Source organism: Podarcis raffonei, chromosome 5 (genome assembly GCF_027172205.1).
Source record: "Podarcis raffonei isolate rPodRaf1 chromosome 5, rPodRaf1.pri, whole genome shotgun sequence".
Lineage (NCBI taxonomy): Eukaryota > Metazoa > Chordata > Lepidosauria > Squamata > Lacertidae > Podarcis > Podarcis raffonei.
The window spans coordinates 61,036,534-61,064,187 of record NC_070606.1 but is presented as its reverse complement, the minus strand read 5'-3'; the positions used below and the strand labels follow the sequence as shown (position 1 = coordinate 61,064,187).

Here is a 27,654-nt window from a genome sequence, read left to right as displayed (position 1 = left end):
GCGGCTCTCGTCGCCGCCACCGCCGTCCATCCTCTGCACCCAGCCGACGGGCGGATGTGACGTTTTGGGCCGCTAGGTTGCTGCGCAGTTCTCTGGAAGAGAGAGAGAGAGAGCGAGAGAGAGACGGGAAGGCGCAGCCAGGAAGGGCTCGTAGTTGTGGTAGCGGCAGCTCCAGGCGGCACTAACACACATACACACCCCGCCCAGGCTTGGCACCCTCCCGCCTCAGGCCCCGAGAGCGAGAGAGCGACAGCCGGGCCGGGGCCGCCGCCGCGACGAAGCGCCGCAGTCTGGTAAGCGAAGGAGCGGGCGCCCCCCCCCGCAGCCCCTGCCCTGAGGGGAGGCCGAGGTGGTCGGCCGTCCTTGTACCTGCAGCTCCCGGCCTCTGCAGGCTTTCGGGGCCGCGGCCAGAACAGCTGCCCGGCGGGCTCCCTCCCCTCGGCTGGCCTAGTCACTCCCCGGCGGCGCCGCAGTCAGTCCCTTGCAAGGCCCCGGGCGAGGGATGCTTGGCCGAGGCAAGGCCGGGGCCGCAGACTCGCGCCCGCGGGCGACCTGCAGCAGCTCTGCTCCTCGCGTTTTCCGGGGGCGATCAGCCGCTTTCGTTTCTTCGCATATTCCCCCCCCCTTCTCCTTTCCCTTTTTGCACCTAGCCGTGCTGCTGAAAGGCGATGCTTTGCGGGCGCCTTAACTCTCCCCAGTCTTTCTCCTTCTATTTTGTGCTGGGGGAGGGGGGAGAGGTCACTTTAAAGGCTTTTCTCGGCCTAGCTTTAGAAGCGGGGGCGGCTGCGTCTCTTGCACAGAAAAGGATCTGCCCAATTGCCCTGGAATTCCTTGGGCCGCTTACTTTTCCCCGACGCTCCGCGGTGACAAAGAAAACGGCGTTTTAGGATTTAAACCGGTTTGCGCTTATTGGAGGCGGTCTCTGAGAGAGACGATCGCGCCCGTTATACCTATCGGCTGTGGCTTTCAAGGCTCAGTCTTGAATAACGTGGGTGGGCTTCGTGGGTCTCGCGTGTTTAATGGCAGCAGGCCTGTCTGTGCACGCTGACATGGAGGTAGCTTCCACTGAAAGCAGTTGATGGCTTTTTAACATAGACATGTGGACCAGATTGCACGGCTATTTTCTTATCACCCTACGGTGCCACTTAATGCTTCCAAATAAACATGCAGGATTGGGCTGCCCATCACTTCATTTTAGGCATATGTTGTATATGCACATTCTGAGTATGTTTCGGAGCAGTTTGCCAAAGAGGTTCAAGTGTCCTTGCAATATGTCACTGGCTAACTTGTTTAAAGCAGGTCCAAGTCTTGTCTTAGCAGCCATGTTCCTTAAACTGGATCCTTTAAATATCTGTTGGACCTTAGTTTCCATATTTGGGTATACCAATTCAGGTTGCATATGTGCACAGATAAGGCAGATCATCCTTGAAATGGCTCTAAGTCCAAAAATCAAATACAGACTATACATAATGATACCCTCATGATGCTTTCCTTAATTTTTTTAATCCAACTTGCTCTATAGTTATCTCTATAATAAAAATAGAACACTTGAAGGCCTTTTAGACTGATTTGCAGTAGACTGGTATCACTTGTTTAAAATACTTTTTAATGACATTATAAGCCAAAGAATATGTTTGTGTTGTCTGTTTTAATTATTATCAAGTGTGGTTTGAGAGTTTCCTTAATAACAATATTTGGCTCTTGTCTGTTCATCTTAATCTAATCTCTAGGATTTAAACCATATAGTAATGGAGAAACATTGCTGCCATGTGTGCTGCCTTGATTTTAACCTTACTCTGAAAGGGATAGATTGGAGTTTGCTTTGTTTTTTGAATACAAGCTAACAGGCAGACAATTAAAGTGTCCTCACATCTGGCATTTGAGCTTTTCTTTTTCTATATTTGTGCTATCTATATCATGCTTGAATAAACGAAATGCCTTATATTACAACTTAGCATGTCATTGTCATAACCCTGAGCAGTAACTCATTTGTTTCTGTTAGTTGTTTTTCACTATGACTATACCCTTTCCAGCTGTTTCTGCTACAGTTTTCCTTTTTGTCAATTCTCTGGCCATTTGCATTCAGTTCCAACTTCTAGGCAGCAGAATATTACTGTTTTTAGTTTTGTGGTCAGCGGAGCAGTCAACCTGATTTTCTTGATTTTGGCCTGATTAGGAACCAGGTTATCTGATTTGGAACCAGAACCCACCTGCAGTTGTCAGCCAACTTGGGCTTTAAGACCATCTTCTGAGGCCCTGCTCTCTATCTTGTCAATAAAAGAAGTAATGATTAATACCAAGGACCAGATTCTTGATGGTGGCCACATATTTGTGGAATTACCTTGCTCAGAAAATACTTGTGGCCTGATTATTGAAACTTCTAAAGAGAAAACTTGGCCATTTTTATTTCATTCTGTATTTTAAATTAATTGGTATTGTTTATTTTAAAGAGATAATGTAATGTGGCTTTAATATGATGGTTTCATATGTTATGTTTCCACTGAGAAACTTTGTACACTGCATTGTGAATGTCATTGTGTACTGAAAGTAAAGTTTTGAAATTCTTTTAACTAATGTTTCTTCCCTATAATTTTCCCCATCTTTCAAGACCTACTGCCACTCTAGTCTTGTCTTGGGTTTTCAGGGTACCCACATAACTTTTAACGACATATGTTCTTCTAACACCTAAACACATACATTTTATTCTTTAGGTTGCTTATTTTTTGCAAAGACATGAGGAGGATTTAAACATAATCATAAAAATGTAAGATGTTGATAGTAGCACCCTACTAATTTGACTAGACTTTCTGTCTTCTCAGATACAATCTTTTTAGAGAAGCCTATAATTGTAAATGTTATAAAAGTTTGAAGCTCATAAAACAGCAGAACTTCTCAAACACTGTTATCTGTGGGATACATGCAGTTCACCCTTCAGGCCAAAAAGTGTCTAGATTTTTTTTTACCCATATACGTATGCTTTCTGTTCATCAAACAGCTTCATCTTAGCTCAGTTTATCCTACCCAGTTTCACTACTAATTTCATCAAAATGTTGTGGGAGGATTATTGGCAGAAGTGGTATTTATACACTAGAGGTCAGTTTCCTTGTTTTCTAATCTATGTATTAAACATAATTTATAGACCACTTAATCAAAAGATAAACATCTTTAAGCAGTTTGCATAAAGTAGAATAACCAAAATGTTTATTTAAAAATAACATCAGCTAGTATACATTTTTAAAAAAAACAAATTGAGTACACTTTCCTAAACAAATAAGTTTTTATCAGGTGTCAGTACAGTGAAGGTGCCTGCCTGATGTTAATAAGCAGAGAGTTCCAGAGCATTAGTGCTGCACACTTAAGATTGATTTCTTGCTGATACAGAAATGAACATTATAAGAATAATCTTGCATTTAAGGCCTCAAGCTGTGGAAGAATCATCATTGACCCACTTTTCTATAATTTTCTTCAGAATTATGGAGGTACAATGCTTCTTTGGAATTCTGTTCTGTAAACTATTATTGTCACTAGGTTAGTTTAAATGAATATTTTTGATTATGATTCAAATGGTGTACATTCTGGTCTTTCAAAAAATCCTAGGGCCAGACACAACTTTACCAGCATTTTGCAATGTAAAATTATTATTTTTAATGCTGTTTCCCTTATGCCCCAGTCTTAAGTGCACTGAAGGAAAGTAGGTTCTGTTGATATCAGTAGACTAATAACATAAGATGTCTGCAATCCAGAAGAGCTACATTGCTCTTTAAGTACTCTGAAAAGTGTGAAAAGCACTCCAGTGATTCAGTTCTGAAAGGTCTTGAGTTGAAAATAAAGACACGGTTAAGGTGCTTACACATCCCTCATATTTGCACCCTTGAGTATTGTGATCAGTGTTCTACAACAGTAACCTCCAATCATTTCAAACCTAGAATCGGCTTTCAATAATTGCTTGCAACACAGGCCATAACGTGGTTCTTTAAGCATACACGAAAATTGGGCTTTTCTCTCTCTAGTTACCATATGTGACTGAGAACAGGGATACTGACTTTTAAAGAAGTGGAATTTTGGCAATGATAGTTTGTCACGAAGGGGTGAAAGAAACGGCAGCTGCCTCAATTTCTTCTTTACACAAATTTTAAAAGTACAAACGCCCTATCATAGCTTGCTGTTGTCATGCATATATTGACAACCCATCATTAACTTTAAGCCATAGTTCATGAAGTTTATGAACCCATAAGTAGTCTGGGGGACATAGCTTCATTTCCAAAATGAAATGTGTAACCTTGATCTTATATGCTGTAGTGTGTATTGATTTCAGTTACATGGATGGATGAGAAAACCTTTCCACTTGCGCTGTTTCAACTGTCATTGAGATTAATCATAGTTTGTTTCTCATGGGGCACCAAACTGCAGTTAATCTAAAATGGAAGTAGAGGCTTGTGGTCACCTTGTCCCCATGCAAGAGGAGTGGGAAAGCACTCAGGCCAGAGGCTTGTTCTCATAATACTGAACCCTGACTTAAACTATGCTTGAATTCACTCACACATCGTGGTAGGTGATGCCACCGGTGTCTCACCTTATATTTGTTGTGCTCTACTTATTGACCGAACACCAAGAAGCCAAACTAGTAGTATGTTTTGCTTATTTGTCTAGTACATTTATAGTCCACATTTTTTTCCATCATGGAACTGCAGGCGACATACTGTACATTGAGTTCCCAGACAGTTTCCCAGCCAATCAGCCATCAGGCTGAAAACTGCTCAATTTCTCCCAGATAGCTGCATTATGTACTTCACACGATGGCAAGACAAGTCTTTGGTGACTTAAGGATGGAATCCTAAGCATGCTGTAATGAGTAAGCTCCGTAGGTCACAGTGGGGCTTCTTTTTGCTCTTGACAGACACCATCTTTATATGGGACATCTTGTTTTCAAAAGTAAAGCCAGACTATGAACCGCACTTCAAAACGTAGTGTCAGAAACTACTTGTCTCATCTTCGTCAATTGTGCTCATCTACAGTGCTTTAGACTGCAATCCCAAGCATACTTAAAAGGAGAGCAAGTGTCATTAACCTTTTGTGATACTGAGTGAATAAATGTGTTTGGGATTACACCATTTGAGGTGTGCCATTTTGTCTACCTGTTATAAATTAAAGACCACTCTTGAGAAATGGTTCTTTTTCTAGATAGCAGTAACAACTGTTGACAGTTTTATTGCATCTCATGTAATAGATGCCCAGATATCATGAAAGGTACAACATATAGCCATATATGTTAACAAAATCTTAGTTGCACAATTAAAATAAAGGACTTATTAAGAGGGACTTTGTGGCAAGCACATGCCAGAATAACGAAAATGTAGTTGATAATATTGTAATAAACATTTTAGTTGAACGTTGATGACTAAGACTCCCTATTCTTTTTCTATACAAATGCTTTCCCCCCTATAGTTTCCGAAATCATGAATCCTGTTTATAGTCCTGGATCATCTGGGGTTCCCTATGCAAATGCCAAAGGAATTGGTTATCCAGGTATGTAACTGAATCTCTTAAATGTATTACCTGGGTGCTGTCTATTAATCAAACTGGACATTGTAGTAAACCTAACTTCAGGATGCATTGGTGTAGAGTAGTAGCAGTTACTCCCAAGTAAGTACCTGAGTGACAAACTTCACATATAGCCTGTGGACTGCACAAATAGCTCCAGAGAGAAAAGTGGACTGAGTGTTGTCATGTCATGTCAGAACCACAGAGGCATTTTATTTGGCTGTAAGGGCAGCCACAAACAGAGGATTGCTCTTAGACTGTACCATCTACCAGAATCCAGAAGGTCAAGGGAATGTACAATGCCTGCAGTGTAAATCTGTGTCTAGGCAGAGAGCTGTGCTGATAGTTTCTGCCCTTTTGAGGCCACAAGGAATGGGAAGGACTATGTATAGTGTTTGGGTTGGGGGAGACACTTTTTCCTACCTCTGCATTTCTGAAAGCTGCAGGTGATTTGAACATTAGTTTAAATTGCTGGTTTCTAACTGTTTTAGCTTAAACTAACCTTTCTTATATGGCAGCATATAAACATCTTACTGTTTCATGCAGTTTGATTATTATTATAATTCATTTCACTTCTATACCATTCATATTTTAAAGAAAAAAATCTCAAAGCGGTTTACAACACATTGAAACATCACATAAAGCGATCCAGAATAAAACAAGTTTAAGCTCCAAGGGAAATACTTCAGATCTTTCTCCAAGTGACATTTTGCTTTTGCAATTTTTATTTACCTACTTAATTTATATAGCTGTTCCATAGCAGAAGTACTCTAGGAAGCCAGTGTGGTGCAGTGGTTAGAATCTTGGGCTAGGACCTAAGAGATCAGGGTTCAAATCCCCACTCAGTCATGAAGCTCACTGGATGACCTTGGGCCAGTCACAGCCTCTTAACCCACCTCACAGGGTTGTTGTGGGGATTAGCATTCAGGCTAAGGCCACAATTTGGTTTTTCATGATGTCTGAACCCGGCCAGTTTTGAACTTGCTATTTATTTTGAAAAGAATACATACAAATAGAAAAATGCTTTGGATGCAGGCTTAACCTTTGTCCTGTAACTAACTGCAGATAAGAGAACACAGGAAGGGCCATAGCTCAGTGGCAGAGCATTTGCTTTCTATTCATATGGTCCTAGGATTGATCCTGGTAGAGCTGGGAAAGATTCCCTGCCTGAAACCCTGCAGAATTGCTGCTAGGTCAGTTTTGACATTACTGAGATAGTTGGGCCACTGGTCTGGCCCAGTAGCTTCCTGTATGTCCCTAACATCGTTTTCTGCCAGTGCGTGTCTTTAAAGCATTGTGCTTTTCACCCTTTGTTTCTCCATGCAGAAGTGCTTAGTTAGCCAAAATAGTCTGCTGTTGCTGTTGTCTCATTTCAGGCTGTCCATACCATTGAAAATATACATTTGAATGCTATTATAAATTATTATGTTATAACTCATTAAAATATCTCCCTATTTTAAAAAGTAGTTGAGAGTGAGAATATTAGGGGTGACTTTAATATTATTTAGAGCTTTTTAATTTTTTTATTTACCTGTGTGTTGCTTTCCACAAAGAATTCCTGAAGTGACTCATATTAAATATGAAACTACAAAACAGAGAGCATACATCAGTTAAAGGTTTGTCCACAAAAATGAGTCATAAAGCAAAAGACTCCTCCACACAGCAGCAGGGTTTAAGGACCTGTTGCTGAATTTCTCGCTTACACGCATAGGCTCGTACAAACCACAAGAGTCCCTAGTATCATTGCTGCTTTGTAATCTTAAAAACAGTTCTCTGAATACATAGGAAAAGTGCTATACTGGGTGGTAGTAATATTGAAGGTCCTAGCATTTACTATTTACTGTGTATTATGTGGATGGGAGTGCTTTACAGTCCTCATCCTCCAGCATCTAAAATACACTTAATTGGACTTTGGAATTAGCAGAATGCACAAGTAGTAGCGTATAACTGTGCAGAGGTTATTTTTTAAAAAAATAATTCTAGAGAGTTGGGGTGGCTTTGCATAGTATAGATTAAGGATAGACACCTGCCATTCTGAAGCCTTATGCATCTGGCTGGCATCCACACATGACCACAACTTCCTGATGCATGGGCAACAAACACAATGAAATAGATCCATAGCCATTTCATATGTGGCAATGTACCATATCAGGGGTAGGCAACCTAAGGCCCGGGGGCCGGATGTGGCCCAATCGCCTTCTAAATACGGCCTGTGGACAGTCCGGGAACCAGCATGTTTTTACATGAGTAGAATGTGTACTTTTATTTAAAATGCATTTCTGGGTTATTTGTGGGGGCTGCCTGGTGTTTTTACATGAGTAGAATGTGTGCTTTTATTTAAAATGCATATCTGGGTTATTTGTGGGGCACAGGAATTTGTTCATTTCCCCCCCCCCCCCAAAAAAATAAAAATATATAGTCCGTACCACCACATGGTTTGAGGGATGGTGGACTAGCCCATGGCTGAAAAAGGTTGCTGACCCCTGTACTATATAATACATTTGGTTTATTGTTCATGCCTATCCTATGAAGATCTCCTCAGAAAAGTGGCTACATTGCACTGTATAATTTCAACCTCTTTTTGGCTGACTGAAGCAGTTTTTTATCTTTGTGCAGTTGGCCTGGAAGCATAGGGGTTAGATGGCCATGATTAGACATGTCCTGTAGCCTTACAGCTGGCTAGGGTTGGAGGGGTTTAGAGCCTAACAGCATCTGGAGGGCACGACATTGGATGCCCCTGGTTTATAGCCTGAAGCCTCACAATATTAATCATGGGCTTGATTACATCACTGAGATACAATTGAAAGAAGTCATGTTCACCTTATTTTAATTAGTTGTAAGCTTGGAAAACAATACAAGTAGATCATTGGAGGTATTTCTAAAAGTAATTTTCAACTGTTTTCTCTTAGCTGGATTCCCAATGGGCTATGCAGCTGCTGCTCCTGCCTATTCTCCAAATATGTACCCTGCAGCAAATCCTACATTCCAAACAGGTATGTATGCAGACATGTCGAAGTCAACCATATAAAGCATTGGGTGGGAATAGTGATATTTTTTGGCATCTGCAGAGGATTTCTGAAACAAAGAAACTGAGTAGCCAAACTTTTTGTTGTTGCTATGTTTGAGAAAGGAGTGTGACAGACAGAGGTAGCAGGTTCATCTTTCCCCAGCTCCATGCTAGGTACTGTTGCATCCATGGCATTTGTCTGTCATGTACTCTGGAAAGGAACTGATGTCCTAATTAACTCTCACAGATAATTCCACCACTCCTGTTTCCCATTATAGGCCTTGATTCTGGGAGGCATGACAGTACGGGTTGGAATATGATGTTAAATGGCCATCTGTCATGGATGCTTTAGTTGAGTTTCCTGCATTGCAGGGGGTTGGACTAGATGGCCCTTGGGGTCCCTTCAATTCTATGATTCTATGATTTCTTCCCTCTGTATGTCGAAGGCAACTTGGTGCCCTGTTGAGAGACATGGGGATGGTAAATATTGGGTATTGCCCGCAGTAGGGTTCTGTGACTAGCTGCTCATTAGAGGGTGAACGTGCAAGAGAGGGTTCTGCCTCCTGTATACTCTTCCAGTTGATGTTCTTCAGCCTAGTTCCCACTCTCACATGGGTAGTCTCCTTGGCGCTTGCAAATGGTTATTTCACATATTGAGGAAGTTAAGACTAAACCTTATCATCCAATGTAGGGAGTTGCAATGGAACACTATCTGCATTTTGTTTGTTCTGCTTTTTGTCTTTTGCTCTTATCCTGTGAAGATAAATGAGTCATAAGTTTTTGGCAGTAAGATGGAGAGGAGTGTTGGGTATTCGCCAACATGTACTCCATGTTCCCTTCTGCGTGCATCACAGAGTTTACTGGGGTTTGCACAACGGGGGCTTCCTGGTGACACTGTGTATTCTTTCCTTGGTATTCCCTGCATGTGGGGATACTGCTACAACCTATTGGGTAATGGACTGTTTGCCAGTGCACAGTATTCCTGATTGTTGTTGCTGAGGGTGGGGTGGAGAAGGAAGGTGCACTGCATAGCCATTATTTTTCTTGATTGTTGGAGCAAAAGGTGGTCAAGGGTTGTTTGAACCAAGGTCCCCTCACTGTGCGGGGCATCCCTCCATTTTTTAATCATTGTGCCTTGTCCATCCAGCTCCACATCCTACCCAATTTTAGAATTAGGCACCATCCTCTTGAACCCCTTGCCCCCACCCCCTGGGGGTTTTAGCAACCAGGTTCAGATCTGTTCTGGATCCAGGATTATTGTTTTTCGCTCTGTGTGTATTTGTATTCCAAGATCTAAAGAAAGTTACTGTAAGAGATTATTACAAGATGAGTGTTGTTTGTTTTCCCTATATCTCCCCATCCCCCCGGCCACCCCTGAAGTGCAGAACTTAGTGGAAATATCACGATGCTTCTAGCTAGGTGAATGGCAGCTATATTAAAATAGTGCTATGCATCATGGGTATCAGAAATCTGTATAAAAACACTCCAAAATGGATTCTGTAATCTAACTTCAACCACAATCAGTTTTGCAAAGTGAGTAGACTTGTTTTGTTTTATTTATTTGGTTATAAGTATATATACTTCTATTTGTAAAATAAATAAATAAGAGTGGTTTATAACTATACATAAAACCATACAAAAAATTAAATCCAAAATTGGCTAACTATTGTGGAAAGACGTATTCTTAATTGCCCTCATAAGCCTGACAGAACAGAAAAGTTTTCAGCACCTATTTAAAAGCTGAAACAGAAGAGGGCCTGCTGAATCTATTGGCAGAGTATTCCAAAGTTATAAATACTTGCTGCCTCGTATTATTATTTTTAATCTGGTAAATAAAGTACAACATTTCTGTTGTGCTTTACCTAACTTTACCTAACTGTTGTGCTTTACCTAAAACCCAAGTACTATATTGACCAACCTTAATACCTGTACTACTCTTTGATATTCTGTTGTTGTTGTTTTTGATTATTGAATTGTGTGTGGTAGCAGATTCTATTTCACTAGAAAATTTAATGGATGTTACTAATTCTTCTGGTTTATTAATCTGCTTGATTGTTAGAAATTATGAAAGCATGTATGTGCATTCAAACGGCTTAATGGAAGGCTCACATTTGTGCCCAGGTGTGTTAAATAAATCTGATTAACGCTCAGCAAAAAAAATTTAAATTTGGTTTTTTCTGTTTGTAGGTTATACACCAGGCACACCATATAAAGTCTCTTGTTCACCTACCAGTGGTGCAGTGCCTCCCTATTCTTCATCACCCAACCCCTATCAGACTGCAGTGTATCCGGTTCGAAGTGCCTATCCACAGCAGAATCCATATGCACAAGTAAAAAATATAGATTTACTGTTTGCATTAATTCTGTAACAGCCCAGAATGCTATCCTTCTCTACTCTGTTAGTATTTTCTGTAGAATCAGTGTGTTGTGCAGAAAGTTTTGACTTCGGTTGCTCTTGCTTTACATTACTCTGTTAGGTTACTGCACTTGTGGGAATATCTGATTTTTCTGAGCATTATCATTCTTGGAAATATGTGGTGATGTTATTGTTTTGGTAAATATGGCTGCTGTGTAGCAAGGGCACAGTAATGTAGGCCACATATCCCAGTATCAGCATGGAAATTTTATAAATCAATTCTTTAAAAAAGGTTCAGTTGAATGATCTGAAAGAAGGCACATGAAACAGTAAGCTTGCTGCACCTAAGGAGACCAGGGTCTGACCGGTGCCTGAGTGAGAGACTGCTTGAGAACCATATGTATGTTGTCTCGAGTACCATGGAAGAAAGATTTGCATTTATATAAATACTAAATGAGCTCTTTTTAAAATGGGGCCTAAAAATAAGTATCAAGATGGATAAAATTACTTGCTTCAGCTAAAACAAAAATTTTTTCCCCCTTCCAGTAGCACCTTAAAGACCAACTAAGTTAGTTCTTGGTATGAGCTTTCGTGTGCATGCACACTTCTTCAGATTCAGCTGAAAAGGTTTTTTCTGTGCCTTCCACCCTCTCCTCTAGATTCAATTTTCACCTTTCCTCAAAATCTCTGCCTACAAATAACTGAGGTGTAAACCTGCAACTGAGCTTTGCCACTCAGATGGCAAGTAGGAACATTGCACACATTAAGACTCCATGGATATAAAAACACAGATGTAAAAAGCTATATATAATCCTTCCCCTGGGTGTCTAGATTTCTGTGTGCAAGGAATCTTTTAGCTTTATGCAAGTCCCCAATTGCGGGTGCTGTACTTGACCAGATGTTTTCTCTTAAGAGAAATAGTTGCAAATACAAACAATAGACATAAACGTCTGGATTCTGAATTACTGCGTTGTGGCATGCAGGGTGAAGCAAAAAAGAAAGATAACCCTGCTTTATTAAACTATCCCAAAGATTTAAGCTGATAAAATTACAGGATCTCAGTACAAAGGCGATCTTGCTTTTTGGAAACAAAATGTGAGACTTCAGGTGTGAGAATAGTGACAGTTCAATTAGAGATTAAAAAGGCAAGCGTTGTGGGTTTGTTTGTTTTTTCAGGGGTTCAACTCCCACCTGAGTTGTAATGTCAGAGGAGGAAAGAGATGTAATTTTCTGCCTTTGATCTCTCTCACACACCCCACCACTCCAAATTATATCTGTGGTCTGTACTTAATGGTATTTTTCCTGAAATAGTTTTGTGTGCCCTTTTAGGATGCATGCTGTGGTGGCAAGGATTTTACTAAACCAACTATTTTTTCCCAACAGCAAGGCACTTATTACACACAGCCTTTATATGCAGCACCACCCCACGTAATTCATCACACTACAGTTGTGCAACCCAATGGAATGCCAGCAACTATGTACCCAGCACCAATTCCGCCCCCCAGAGGAAATGGTGTCACTATGGGAATGGTGGCTGGGACCACAATGGCAATGTCAGCAGGTAAATAGATTTTTGTTATACTACATTCTGGGCCAGGGTCAGTATTTAGTCTCACTTAATAGCAATCAGTGTGGCCAGTTTGATAATGCATGTAAATTCTCGTGCAACTTGTGATAAGTGGATATTGTATATCTGAACTTTCTTGGCTACCATGACTGATAACAATACTTCAAAAAAGTGCCATTTAGAACTAGAAGTCAGATCATCCTGTAGCACTTGAGTTTCACAAGTTAATGTGCATTAACTACTCTGATTTGTCTGAAATCTGCTGCCCATACACTTGAGTGGTGGTTGGATTTTAACTTGAGACTTTGGCCTGGTTCACACATTGTTTAGTGTGGGGGTTCCAGGGGCAAAGATTGTGGCCACTTTACTCTTCCTTGGTATTCTGCTGCTGCACTGCCCTGAGTCATGGCTTGATTTAGTGTGTTCTGTGAACCAGGGGTCATGGTTTAGCTTTCCACAGACTAACCACAAGCTGTTTGCCCTATGGTTTACACAGCTTAAGGTCTGTCCAGGAGAGCTAAGCCACGATCCCAGGTTTAGACAACATGCTAAACCAAACCATGGTCACAGCCAGCAGAGCAATGGGGAGGCACAAAGTGACTTTGATCCCCTCTCTCAAATCTCACACAGTCACGTGTTCCTTCAGAGCCATGATTTGGCTTAGTTTGACTTGTGAACCATGTCACCCAATTCTACTGATAAATTTTATATGAAGCATTTTTATACAGTGGGGAAATACTGCAAGCTGAAGAACTGCTCAGAGGATGTAGATGTACTTGGGGCAGGGAGTGGGAGAGTCTTAACTCCTAAAAACCTTTCCTCTTCCATGTAACACACGAAGTAGCATCATGAGACACGCTGTCTCGGCCCCAAACTAGGATGATATACCTGCCTCTCGGTGTGTAACTTTCTCTCCTTTTCTTGCTACAAAATTGGGGGGGGGGGTGAGCAAAAGGGACACATGGCCACAAGCTTGCAAAACGATGTTCCTTTTAAATCCTATGTAAGTTTTTATCGATATGTTGACTTCTAAATTAAAGCAACATTATTATGAAAATATTCTTTGCTCCTCAGGTACCTTGTTGACAACGCATTCCCCAACTCCTGTAGCCCCACACCCAGTTACAATGCCCACCTATCGGGCCCCAGGAACACCAACCTATAGCTACGTGCCCCCACAGTGGTGATTACCACACAGTGTAAGTACTGGTATGGTTGTAACAATCATAGCAATGTCTTTGCTAGAGATCTAGCACAAGTCACAGGATAAGTTATAACTTTTTCTGAGGTGCTTTTTTGATAGTAGGTGCTTTGGTATGTGTCACCTGTAAATGTCAGGCATGGTTATATGTTTTTAAACATTGCTTCTTTCTGGGAAAGAATGTTTTACAACCACAGCGTTTTGGCTTTCTGAAGAGTGTCTTATATCCATGTATAGTTTTTCACTCTGTACAAAAGAAATTTAAAAATAAAATGAAGCAAGATTTATTTACCTGGTTAAAGACCCACCTATGTCGCTTTTGTGCTTTGGGCTCCTTGGATGAATACTTGGCAGATAAATTTTTGAATTTGGCATTTGGATTCGGAACTGTGTGGGCTTCAGTGGAGAGTACTGATGAGAGTTAGCTTTGGCTAACATCTGCACTGCCTCTTAATATGATCCAGCAGCACATGGAGTTCCCTGATGAAAGGGTCTCCCTCATTCAATTTTCCTGACTAAGATAGTCAGGAGTTAAAAGAAGCTAAAACAAGCTTTGAGCAGCTGTTAATTGCATGAAACGGGGCATTTACTGTTGATTTTTGCTTTAACATATTACATATATCTCTTTGACTGAGGATCTGATTACTCTGCTAGAATGTTCTGATCCATTTGCAGAATCTGACTGTCTTGAGTCATGGGGTTTCTAGGCTTTCTAGTACAGGTTGGATAGATGAGCTCTGAAAGTGAAATCTGCTAGGTTAGATTGAGGAGGCAGACAGAAGAATAGGGCTATCTTGCTGTTGAGCACAAGCTATGAATCTGCCAGTTCTTGGTGAGTATATGGAACAAGGCGAGTCTGAGTGCAGAAGTAACTATTATGTGCCACATTTGAATTGTTTCTATATTTGACATTGCATGGATCTTGTTACATGAGGTCAGACATTTACTTAGTTGCCTTCTTACCCTTCTTTGAATGTAGGTTTGAAGATGGGAGATATGCAATCAAGTAACTGAGGTTTAAAAGTTGGTGCTGAAGCCCTCATGCCTCCAACCAGGACTTGTTTCTTCTGAATGCTTGCAATCCTTTGCTAAACACTAATTCCACATCACTGAAGATTTCCCAGTGCTGCATATCTTACATCTTGGAACTCCAGCAGTTAGTCTTAAAGCAAATCCTGTTTTGTGGACTGTCTTGCAATTTTTAGCTCATTATAATGATTAAAGGGAGTATAAATTTATTGATCATATCTAGTTGAATGCATGTCTAAGAACACACAAAGCTTGCTCAATCTACCTGCTGTGACTGATGCAAAAAAAAATGTCATATGCAAAATCCAAAGGAGCCGAAAAGTATTTTACAATTTGTATCACTAATGCACTGTTGTAATGTATGCAGGGTCTTAAGAGGTAGAATTGTGACAGTGATTTTTTTCATAGAAAAACATAATATACATTAGCAACTTTCAGTTGATGAAGGCACCAGTTCAAGGGGGCACTGTTAAGTGATATTTTCCTTTCCTAGTTCAGTGACTGGAAAATTAGTTCATAGTTTGCAGAGAATCAGTTTACCAAGCATACCTTTTTTTCCATTTCCTTTTTTCTTCCAGTGGGAGGGGGTTAGATTCAGTGTTGCATAAACATTCTTAAGGACAAGAATGAAATTTTGCAGGAAGTGTGGTTATCAGTGGCAAAAGCAGCTTGTCTATAAATCATCAAGGTATACTTCATTAGAATATTAGGTGGAAAATCTATCTACATAATGGCTTGCCTCCTTTAAAGAAATCAAATCACAGTTTTAAATGATATGTCCAAAAAGAAATTTCCGCACTTCTGGTAGAATCAGATTTCCTTTGGTTCCAATCCCCACCCCACCCCAAGATAATTTTTCTTACCAGTCCTGGTCAGCTAAAAAAATTTCAATTTCAACCAGTTTGCTTTTGTAAAATGTACTAATGTAAATAGGAAGGAATTCAACTACATGTTAGATATGGTAAAGGCAAACAAGCCATTTGAAAATATTTTACTTGGCTTGGTTTCCTCGCAGCATAGATTATGAACAAAGTGTGGTAGGAGTTGTCATGATGGAAGAGTTCCAAAAATGAGTACTGAATTAGAAAGTGATCAAGTACAAAGACATTAATTAGTATTTTGGCATAATCTCCTATCCTTATTGCTTCCTAAATTGCATTTAGAAGACAGTAAATTAAGAAAGCAGATGCAGTGTTTCATTGCAGCGAGTGACTCCTGAATTCCTTGCCTATGACTTTTAAGTTTTTATAAAAGTTCCTAAGTCAATTCCGTGGGGAGATAGGGCTAGTCTTGGAACCCACTTGTGTACCAAAATTATTATGAGATTTTATTTTTAGGTTAGTTTCAGTGCTAAATGCAATCAAGGGCTTTCTTTAAATTGGCACCATTTAGGTAAACAATAACAGGACATTATTTTCCCAGTATTTCCAGCGTACAACAAATTGTGCTGTAAGTGGTTATAAAATGTTCCGTTACAAGTTGGTATTTGTATGTTAGGTTATAGTGTTGGTAGACTACTCAAAAAGCTTCTCTTTTTTTAATTGTGAGATTGAGTATCCCTGTACTTTATTTTGGGATGATCAGTTTTTAAATCGCATTTGGCAGCTACTTCTGTGTAGTATGCATGCTGATTTTAATGCTGCCGTCCTATATTTTCCTGGGGCAGGAGGGTTCCACATCTCGTATCCTTGTAGAGGTGAGGGCCTTGATAACTTTATTTTATAATAGACACTCTTCATGTTTTTGTTTTAGCGTAAGGTTTTATAAAGTTAATTTTCCAAGGAGCACATTGTAGATGGCCCCCTTGATCCAAATGCCTTTAGCACAACAAAAAATTAAGATATTTAAATTTTAATCTTGAGCACTTGTTGCAGTTTAGAAAGTCCCATATGCAGAGAACAACAACAGCAAAATCCTACCCCTACCATTTGGAGTCTGTACTGCTTTGGACGAGTCTGCTTAGCTATACCATTTGTGAAATTGATCTGTAATTCTTATTTTCAAAGTGCTCCACAGACCTAGTGATCATCCAGTGTGGGCAAATGTCCATTTTAGCAAGTTTAGAAAAAAATATTTCTTGCCACAGATATGAGCATTGAAAATACGGCTTTGTTGGGGACATGTTGAAAACAAATGGAAGCACTGCTGCCTTCAGTCTCTTAAATGCTCTGAACTCTCTTCAGCTAATGCAGCACTTTGTGAATGGTAAGGACAAGTTATAATTTATTCTCCTCAAGCTTCAGATTTCCAAATGCTTCCTCTTGCTTTTTTGGACACAGTAGTAGTAACAGCTTTCTAGGTGATCTCACTTGAGCACTTTTTTCTAAGTTGTGTTTTGGGATTCATCTGCAAGGGGGGGGGGAATAGTACTTTTTGCAAAAGATACTGCACCTTCCAGAAATTCTAATCTGTGGGTGGGAGGGAGGGAGAGGGCATTTTTTGGGAGGTAGTTCCATGCCTCCATTACAGTCAATAGGGAAGTAACCAAAAGCACAGTGATGAGGGGGGTGTATATAGCTTGGTATATTGTTGCAAATAATAAAAAGCATGAATATGAAACTGAAAGTTTGTACTTCAAGTGGGTTATAGGCAGCAGGAGGTGGAATTCTTTCTTCTGCTGTTTGTTCCATTCCCTGTTTTAGAAATCCTGGGCGGGGGGTGCGCATGGGTGGGTGGGGTAAAACCTCAAATTTTTAGTACGTGGCTGCATTGGAGCTTCCCAGAAAGTTATAAAGGGAGCTAATGCAGTGTAGACAAGGCTCAAATCAAGCTGCTTTTTCAAATGAACGCAGCCTTAAATGTAATCAAAAATTACAGCAATAACAGAAAACAAAAGGATCTGGGCTTTTAAACTTCAAAAGTTATGTTTTTGAATAATGTTCAAAGTATCATTTAGGAGACGTTCCCAAGGTAGATAACACAGCGTTCTAAGTGTCTCTTTTTTAAAGAAGAGCAAAATAGCAAAATAGTCACATTCTATGGAAACATCATTTGCCTAAGAATTGGTAGATTTAGTCAGTGGTGTTTAGCACTAACCTACTGACAGGAAACTAAACCTCAATTATTAATCCTGATTATAAATGTGTAACTAAAATATTGTTGAAGGCTACAGAAATTCAAGTACTCTGACAAGCTCATAAAGTAACCATGAATGGTAGCGTGATGCTATAATGGAAATATTGTTTGGTGGGATTCACTTCAGCTGAATTCCTGTAAATGAAAAGCCACTTAGAATGCAACACTTGTAATCTGGTTAAATTTTATGGAACGGTATTTGCATAGGGATATTCCATGTCAGCTGATCTTCACAGATCTTAATTTCTGAATAGAATTTTGAATTGATTAGGCAAATCTTTCTCCTATGTGTATCAAATGAGCAGTGTTCCTCTTGGTTGAGCACAGTATTGTAAAGCTAGCTTAATTTGTTTTATTAAAATGCAGGGAAATTGGATGACACTGTTCTACACAAAGCAGAATATCTAAATTGCTTATATGAAAATGGTGAGTTGGCACTGTTAGGTAAATACACGGTATTTAGCGGCTGCTTCTGAAAGAAGTCAGCATCCATATAGAGGTTTTAACTAACTTCTTGATAGTTGTGAAGGCTCACCATAGCATTTTCTATCGGGTAACTCTGCTAGAATAACATCAAATAGTACAAATGCCATTTCTGTCTGTGCATGTAAAATACTAAGCCCCAAATCCAGAGTTCGGTTGTGGGGGTTTTCTCCATGGGTGTCTGCACATGGAGCTTTTTCCAAGCCCCTTGCTTACTAACTTGAGTGGTGCTGTATAGATACTTTCTCAGCCTGTAAAACCCCCTTCATTCTGAAGTGGAGGAGGAAGGTTGTGCAGGCAAGGAAGCTGCATGTGTGTCTTGAGTCATCTGTGAAGGATCTCTTTAGTCAGGCTGTAGGTCTTCAATAGAAATGGAAGGGAGAAAAGCTACATAAGCATGTCTTTGCATTAATATCTCAAACCATCAAGATTCTTGAACTGCCTTTTCAGGATAGTGAAGGCAGGGGGGCATCTGACCCTTTCTAATGTGACTTGGAATACATTTTGAGTATCACAGTGTCAGGAGCCAACTTAGTGTATCAAAATATTCTAAATAGTTTGACCTCTTATTACCTGACATGATCTGTGTGGTTTTTTCCAATCTGATGTGACTTTTGAGCACTTAGCAAGCAAACCGGGGAAGTTTCATTTAGCTTGCTGCTGTACAGACTTGTTTTTAGTAGAATGGATTTGTTAGTGGGATTTTATTGTAGTGCTATTATTGGCTGCCCTTGTGGGGTGAAAAGGGGGAGTGCATGCAACAGAGGTGCAAGAGGCCCCAGTAATAGTGTTTGTTATGAAATAGACACAGGTTTCCTTTTTTTATAACTTTTTTTTAAAAAAGAAGACTGTCTTAAAGCAGTTGTATTGGTACTTTTTCCAAGTTTAGGTCAATGTTGTCTTCCAGAACCAGTTTAAAGCATCATATCTGCATTGAACTATTGCATCAACACATAGGAGTGGCAATTTCATTCTGAGCCAACTGTGTAAAATTCATTTTTATTTTTATGCAATCCAATGAGTAGATGAGCTCAGAGTTAAATTCTTAAAAGCACGTTTATGTAACAGGAATTGTTATGTATTAATACTTCAGTTTTCAATAAAGATTGGCTGTGTTGCTTATCGTGGTCCTTTAGTCTTGTTTTTTTTTTCTTGGAACAACTACAGGTCTCAAAGTTCCCATCTTACCTTCCAGTTGCCTATGCTAGCTGGAGATGATGGAGCATCTGCACATTCAGAGAGCCCCAGGTTCCCTGCCCTTGCTCTGTAATGTAACTTTGTATGCTTAGCTTGCTGCTTCAAATCAACCACAGCATATCAAAACAGCTGCTTTCTTTACTCAAATGGAAAAAGTGTTAAATTGGCATCAGTCCTTCAGTTGGTTGTATAGCTCACTTTCCCCTTTTGCTGGTGGTATCAAAGATCCTATATTACTGCATGCTTTCACAGATAATTATCATAAGAAGCTTTCCCTGTGCTGACATTCTTCTATGGAAGTTAGATTTCCTATACTGTATATATACAAACCCAAAAATGAGAATTCTGCTTATTCTATGAAGCTTCTGAAAACAGCAATATGGCAATCTTGTCTGTTTATATAGGATATGAGGAGGACTCTGAAGTATGTCAGGCACTAAGCTAAGTGTGAGGCGGGTTTTTTTGGATGGAGGGCACTTGTCTGGACCAGTATTCCAGTAGTGGGTGGTGGCAGATCCACATAAAGCTATTTCACATGGATGCAGAGGCATGTTTAATTCTTGGTATTAAATTCTTAGTAACTCCACAAGTTTTACCTGTTTTCTTTAGACTTTTAATCCATTTTATCCATCCTTTATAGACTTGAATCAACTCTTGGGGGCTTCATGTTCCACATCCCTGGAACAATGGAAGCTATGTTCTTGCATTCCTTTTCTGGGCTCTGCAGGCTACTAACTTCACACCCATCTACCATTGTTAAAAGCAGCAGGATGTCCTTGCCACCCAGTTGTGGGGTGTTCTGGCTTGGTTCAGTACTAATCCCTTGCTCCTTGTTTCAGTACCTGATCTGTACTGCTGTATACTACAGTATACGATTTATCCCATGGGACTGATAATTCCTGAGATATGTTTACTCAACAAATAAAAAGTGCTTTCATTTGCAGCACTGGCCATAGTTCGCATTGGTTGAGCAAAGGCATTACTTTGAGGCTGGTCTTTCTCTTTTGCTATTGGACTTCCTCTCTCTGACGACTACTACACTTTTCTTCAAATACTTCTGTGCTTAGTAGCTGGCTAGGTTGAACTGTGTCGTTAATACGATTGGTATTTTCAGGTCTACACATCTGACAGAAGCGTTCTTAGCTCTTGATCATGTTGCGGCACACCATTTTTGAGTCTCATTGTAAAACCTGGTGGCTTTTGTTAATCTAGCCTCACTCATGTGGAATGAATGGCTTGGAAATCACGCTACCTCACCGCAACATTAAATAGTTCAAGAGATGAAAAGTACTAACAAATTAGGAGTCATCTTGTACATGATGGCTATATCTGGACTGGCATCTAGCCTCTCCAAATCCCATGCTACAGCCCAGAGTGCTGGAGCTATCAAAGTGTAATTGCACTAAAGAAAGCTTCAAACAGGGATGCATGCGTATCATTTCTCATCAGTTGAAGACTTCCAGCCAGTTATGTAAACTGAAAAATAAAGGGTTTAGTCTTAATGGTTGCTTGTGTGAGCAGAAGGCAATGAGTTAGCCTAGCTTAGTTCCCCTGCCCTGCTGCATCCCATTCAATTCACAGGGCCTGCTTTAAGGGATGCAACAGCAAGGAGATGTGAAAGCCCCGTTGCATCAGCAAAAGCTCTGAAATCTTGGGGTCCAGCTTGGTATGTTTGAAATTATGTAAAAAGTTAAATTATGTCCACATACAAGTCATCACGTGACGCTGCAGTCTCACATGCATCTTTTACAATCCTTAAGTAATGTGAATCAGCTTTTAGACCAGGTGGGGAAACTGAGGTCCTCTAGCTGTTGCTGGATTCCTTGGGCTACAGCCACACCATACATGTAAAGTGTTCTCGCATCATTTTAAAAGTCAAGGATTACTGTGCAAAATCCTGGGATCTGTAGTTTGTTAAGGGTGCCGAGTGTTAGGAGATGCCTCACAGAGCTACAGTTCTCATCAGCCTTAAACAATAGTTCCCAGGATTTGCACTGGGGGGGGCATGACTTACAATAGTGTGAGAGTGCTTTACGTGTATGGTGTGGATGTGGTAGTCCTCTCTTATAAACTACAGCCAGCGTGGCCTATCAAGGACGATGGGAGTTGAAAAATTCAGCAAGAGCTTGAGGACCATGGATTCCACATCCTTGCTGTCGACATGGCTGGACCTGGAGAGAAACAAAGGCAATAGAGCCCAGCCTGCTAGGCAGCTCGCTCCTCACTTAAGAATAACCAGGCAAAAGGACGAGACTGTTGGACCAAGAATTCTATAACAGACACACACGGAGTGGAAATCACTTTTACAAGTTTCTTTATGAAATTAAATGTAGCCCCTCCCACGAGGGGAAAGATATAGTGCAAGAATGAATTTGTACATGCTTCTGGATTTGCGTAACTATCGGCTGGGTAGCCGTAGTTGGACACTGCATCTCTGTGGCAGACTTCTGAGTGCTCACCCCCTCACAGTAGTCTCATACCAGAGTACATGGTTTTCTTTTTAAGTTCACAGTACCAGGAAATCCCTAAAGGATGGGATTCAGTCAGTTATGGCTTCTAGCTATCTTGCTATAGTAAGGCAAATCTTTCTCTTTTTCTAGTCAAGGATTACATGGGTATTTTTGCCCACCATTTTCAAGTGTCAGTGTGTCTATATATACACCCTTCTGTATAAATTCTGGAACTCTGTGGCCCAGGCTTCCTATCCCCGCACCGCCTCTGCAGACTATTGCGTGGGTGGCACAGTTCCCAAGGATAATACTGATTTGCTTGTAAGTGGTACTGGTACATCTGAAATTCACCTTCAGACACGTCTCATTTTTTTTTAGGAATATAGGCTTACAAATGTTGGCCTTTGTCTTTAGTGGGGAAAAAAAGACAAAACAGGCATCAAGTTAACATCTGACAAGACAGATTACAAACTCTTACAAAATACAGTTATCTGCACTTTTACCATAAATAAACATTTAAAAACACTGACAGAAAAAAAAATTCATTGGCCAAGAACTATGGCAAAGTGTTGGTAGAGAATAAAAGTAATTTAAAGTTAATTTAGGCACATTTCCCCCTCCCCCACAAGGTACATTAACTCAACTAGGTCTCGGCTGTTAGTCATGCTTCAGGTTGGCCAGTCAGGTTCTGGTTTGTGGTCAGTAGGTCTGCTTTCAGCAAAAGAAGGTCGAAGGTGGCTCCCTGGCCATGCTCGGATTCTTCAGGATTTCTGTGAAAATGGGTGAGGATGGTGATGGGAAAGGAGTCCGTCGTCCCAGGAGAAAACTGTGTAACAGCAGCAACAACACTCGAACAGCTTTTTGGAGCAAATGCAAAGCTGGCACTGGGACTGCTCATCCCCTTGCCCCTATTTTGTCTGGCAGCCTTGTTGAAACTGCAAGCAAATCATGGTCCCAAGGGAAGGAATGGTCCAAAAGGAAAACAACAAAATAAGGGTGGTTTTTGTGTTTTTTTAAGGAAAGAAAACAGGAAAGGTTCCAACTATGTTCTAACTCAAGCCTCTTGCTTTCTCTTCCTGGGTATTCAAAAGAGATGGGCAGGCTCAGCTCACTTTCACAGACACACGCATACGTACACACAACAACAAAAATGGTCCATGTTGTAACACTTTTGAGCTCATTCAGTCTGGCAAAAGAAACAAGGGAGTAAAGGGAAGATGCTATCCCTCTGAAAGCCAGGAGGGGGAGCTAGTGCTTTGTTTTGCAGGACTGATGCATAAAGTGCTTTCTCAGAAGGTATTCAGGCACAAGATCAGGCTGCTTCCCCTCATTTTCGAAATGGTGCCAGCCTGCTGATGTTCTGCCAGAAATTCGAAGGCTTGCGCTTGGGCTCCGCCAGCATGAAAACTTGCTGCTGAGGGAGGTTTGTCGGCAATGTGGGGTGCTTCTGGCGCATCAAGAAATCGTAATATGTCCGGGTGACCACTGTTAACAACATGAGCAAGAGGATAAAAGGTTACATTGACGCAGATTCAACGCATTCTTGCTTGTGATGCCCAGCATGATCTAAATTTAATAGAATAATTCTTCAAAATAACTCAACGCTGCCTTTTAGCAGAAGCATCCAATAGGACCTTCTTATCTCTTATGTCCATCTTCTACCTGATCTCATGACACTTTGTGGGGGAGGAGAAAAAGCTGATAAAAGGGTCCTTGTGCTCAAGCCATCTGCAGCACAACTACCATTTCTCAACATATGAGCCACTAGTAATATTTTTATCTTGAAATGTGGCTAGGCATCACATTAAATTTTGCATTTAACATGCAGGTTTCTTTAAATAGCAAACCTGGAAGGCCTGATTATTATGGAATTGCAGCAAGTGGGGGGGTCTTTTTTGAGGGGTGATCCTGCCTTCCCCTTCTGTTCTGAGGACAATTCTACCTCTGAAGTAGGTACTTTGCTTTTGGGTAGATGCTTCCAACTGAATAAAACTAGCTTCCAAGAGCAGGTTCTTGTATATTGCCCTGTATCCTGGATCTCCTTGGCAGGGATAAAGGCAGCTCCATGTGTTCAGGGTGCTCTGAAATGCATGGTGTGAAAAGAGAAAAAGTGTCTCCCCTCCTAATACTAGAACTTGGGATAATTCTCCTATTGGGGGGAGAGATAAAAAGAAAGGATAACTATCCTGACTTGCCTTTTGGTTTTCCACTCTGGTTCAGTTTGCTGGCATTAAGCATGGCTTGTTTCTTCTGCACCTCAGTAATGGAAAAACCTAGAAGATGAAACAAAGCTCATTAGCTCAGCTGTGCCTTTGCAAGGTGCGTCATAGAAACACACGCACAGCAACCAAGGTGGGGGGGGGCAGTCAAGTGCAAAATCCCAAGAAGCAAAAATTACACTAGCAGCTTGATTCTGCGCACAATGACTTTGAAATCAGCCCCGCTGCTCTGGCCACTTTTCCCTTTCGCCCCACCCACCACTGGAAGTTTCTCTAAGGGGGAAGGAAGCCCTTGGGCTGAAAAGGGCTCCCCACCCCTGACTCAGGAGATGCTTTGGCGCAGCTAGTGGACCAGTGCATCCACCAGACAGAAAAATTACATAGGAGGGCCCTCTAAGACCCTAGGCAATGTTTCGTTTGTTACATCCGTAGGGAAATTAGAGTATTTCAAAAGTTTGACATGCAGCTCAGGTGGCGCAGGTGAGAATCTTCTGGGGAAAGGGTTTTCTCTGCTTAATGGCTGCACAATGCCTTAAGCAGCAACCCCAGCAACTGTTGCATACCGGTTTCCTGGTCAAGCTGAACCTGCTTCCTTTCATTCTCAAAGGCCTTGAGCCAACGCTGCTTCTGCTCTGGCTTTTTTGCACAGAATAAGTGGACTTCTTCAGTGTCCCTGCAGTGCAACTTGAATGCGTTTTTAATGGTGATGTTGAAGTCCTTGTCTTTCCCATCTTCCACATCCAGAATCTCCATGTTATCCATGCCAATTCGACTCTTATAGTACAGGATATCACGTCGCAAGAGATCCTAAGAGGCAAAATATAGTCCTGTTCCACTTGGCTTCTCAGAGTCTCCTGGTGCACAAATACTCAAGACAGAAATATACATGGGCTACCATGTGCAAAATATATGTCAGAACATCAGAAAAGCCAATCAGGCCAATGGCCCAGCTAGCCTAACAACTGGTTTCTCACAGTGGCCAACCAGTTGCCCATTAGAAGCCCTAAGGCAGGATTTGAGCCCAACAGCCCTCTCCTCAGATACGATTCCAGCAACTAGCATTGAGAGAGGCATATTCTGCTTCAGAAAGTGGAGGTACAATGTAGCCTTTGTGGGTATTTTTCCAGCATGGAGGTTCATCTACAGTTATATATTTTCAGGATTTATATTAAGTTTCCCTCCCTTTGTTTGTGGGAACAGCAATTCAAAGAGGTGTATTCCAACACAGGGTTGGGGGAACTCACAAAAGTCACCAAACGCAACACAAAAGAAAACCTACACCTGAATCTTCCCTGGCACATTACGAAATAAGATAGAGGAGTGTAAAAATCAGCTGCTACTGTCCAGGCTCTTGTAACATAAGAGAGTAAGGGTTTCTAATGTCACTACTAATACAACAAGGAAAGTTGTGATACTGCCCTAGGAAGTCTTGGTAGTTTTTAATTGCTTGGAGAATGTATGGTAGGTTTGCACTCATTAAATGGAATATAATAGTTGCACAAGAATTTCTTCTGGTTGTACAAACAATATTATACACATTATTTTTTAGGTTACTAACTTACTGAGTGATTGTACTTAAGATCAAAAGCCCACTGTGTATTTCCATTCTCCCAAGCATGGCAAGAGGTGGGCTTTTGTACATATACTCAAGAAATTTAAGTCATATTGAACAGCCTAGGGACCTTTAGGCTGTAGGGCATCATCCTTCAAGAAACTCAAAGTACCTCTTGATTACATTATAACACACATGGTTGGAAATGGTCCTGTGCCATTTTGTGCAGAAATGTGTTCTGACAGCTAAAACATAAAACCTGGCACAATTTTAGTGGGGCTTACCCAAATCAGACACCTCAAAGTGCCCTATTTCAGACACCTTTCATTTAAATTATAAGATGCATAACTGAAACCAATACAGTGGTACCTCGGGTTACATATGCTTCAGGTTACATACGCTTCAGGTTACAGACTCCGCTAACCCAGAAATAGTACCTCAGGTTCAGAACTTTGCTCCGGCAGCACGACAGCAGCAGGAGGCCCCATTAGCTAAAGTGGTGCTTCAGGTTAAGAACAGTTTCAGGTTAAGAACGGACCTCCTGGAACGAATTAAGTACTTAACCCGAAGTACCACTGTACTAATTTACATGGAAACTAGGGTTAAAGTTTGGGGGGGGTCTTCTCCCCAATCAGAACCCTTTTTAAATAAAGCCTTTTGTTCACCTCCCAAGGTACATAATTTTATGTGGAAATGATTACCTAACTCCTGACATGATTTCTGGAGCCCTTACCCAAACCAGATGCTCACAAATGTCACTCCACAGCCTACCTACAATATCATCAGTTTACATCGTAAGATTTATATAGGAAGTCATTATCATTTTGTGTGGCAGTATGGCAGATAAAACAGACAATCTGAAAAGTTAGGGGGCTGCTCTCCCATTACATGTCCTTTTTACAGAGATAGACTGATGTTAGGTACTTTGCTACAGCCACACAAACAAATTATTCAGTTGTGCTGCAGAATGTTTCATACCCTGCAAGAATATTGTGCAGTTCTGAAAAATGTTTATTCGGTTCAATGAATCCATGTGGAATGTATCAAGAGAAGCTGCCAGCTCTCTCAAGGCCACATACGGTACGGGCTCTTTGCTCTTTAAGTATTTTTACAGCATTCAAAATTTCCATGGCAACTGGTAAGATGTGGTGCATACACTTGCATCTGTTGAAATGTTCCCCTAAGATATATATCCTTTTGGTGATCTTGCAGCCAGAGTGCATGTTCTATGAACAAATGGGCAGATTCTTCAACATATTTCCCCCTAACCAGGAGACTGTATCTTATGTGATGCACAGACACCAACGTGAATATTGTAACTGCACCATCCTATTAATTGTAGTCATATCAAAGACTTAGTATAATCATAATAATAGAGGACACAGATAGGATAAAACCCATCACTTCTGTTGCAAGGATTATGATGCCTCATATTACTGAAGGAAACGAGAATGTAAGAGTCCTGCTGAGTCAGACCAAAGGCCTATCTGGTCCAATATTCTGTTTTCACAGTGGCCAGTCAAATACCCATGGGAAGCCTCCAAGCAGGATGTGACCTTTTCCTCATCCCACCTCCTGGGCTTGGCTTTGTAAGATTTCTACTCAGGCATGCATCTTAATGAATGACATGAGCGTTTATATACGCAGGTGGAAACATTGTTAGACTCTTATCTATTCAATACAACCATAGAAATTGCCCTGATGCTTAGAAAGAACGTGGGTGGCACTTTCTGATGGATTTAATTTGATAGCATTTTCAGCTGCCGTATTTTGATCTTGCAAAAGCTAAATGCCTCACTCTCCTCCAGCGCCGCAGGAGAGCAGTCCACAGCAAGGCTATTTCATTAACTGTTGGTAGAGAAATTCACAGCAGACTAGCATGGAAGAAACGATGGCAGGGAAGGCAGGTCTGCAGTAGGAAACCCTTTCCTTGATTTATATGAGTAGTGACGTTTAGATTAATGCTATCAGCCTGAC

At 40.9% G+C, this 27,654-nt stretch overlaps 2 protein-coding genes across 2 annotated transcripts in view; one reads left to right on the top strand and one right to left on the bottom strand.

The window, feature by feature from the left end:
- On the top strand, positions 1-19,379 carry FAM168B (family with sequence similarity 168 member B). Its single transcript, XM_053389595.1, has 7 exons — positions 1-293; positions 5,446-5,526; positions 8,451-8,534; positions 10,736-10,878; positions 12,288-12,465; positions 13,546-13,670; positions 14,652-19,379. Exons 2-6 carry the CDS (start codon positions 5,457-5,459, stop codon positions 13,656-13,658), a joined length of 588 nt encoding a protein of 195 aa, XP_053245570.1. The 5' UTR covers positions 1-293; positions 5,446-5,456; the 3' UTR covers positions 13,659-13,670; positions 14,652-19,379.
- ARHGEF4 (Rho guanine nucleotide exchange factor 4) overlaps positions 19,100-27,654 on the bottom strand; it is a 160,132-nt gene continuing 151,577 nt past the window's right edge. Inside the window, exons 13-15 of the mRNA XM_053389587.1 lie at positions 24,689-24,932; positions 24,102-24,179; positions 19,100-23,391 (exon numbers count right to left, since the gene is read on the bottom strand). Coding sequence (XP_053245562.1) covers positions 23,234-23,391; positions 24,102-24,179; positions 24,689-24,932 — 480 coding nt within the window. The 3' untranslated portion in view covers positions 19,100-23,233. The remainder of the gene's footprint in view (positions 23,392-24,101; positions 24,180-24,688; positions 24,933-27,654) is intronic.

Excerpts from the sequence above, each read along its gene's own strand:
- FAM168B (XM_053389595.1), top strand. The coding sequence starts at position 5,457 with ATGAATCCTGTTTATAGTCCTGGATCATCTGGGGTTCCCTATGCAAAT. Across the intron at positions 5,527-8,450 it reads CAAAGGAATTGGTTATCCAG|CTGGATTCCCAATGGGCTAT; the intron begins GTATGTAACTGA and ends GTTTTCTCTTAG. Across the intron at positions 10,879-12,287 it reads AGCAGAATCCATATGCACAA|CAAGGCACTTATTACACACA; the intron begins GTAAAAAATATA and ends TTTTCCCAACAG.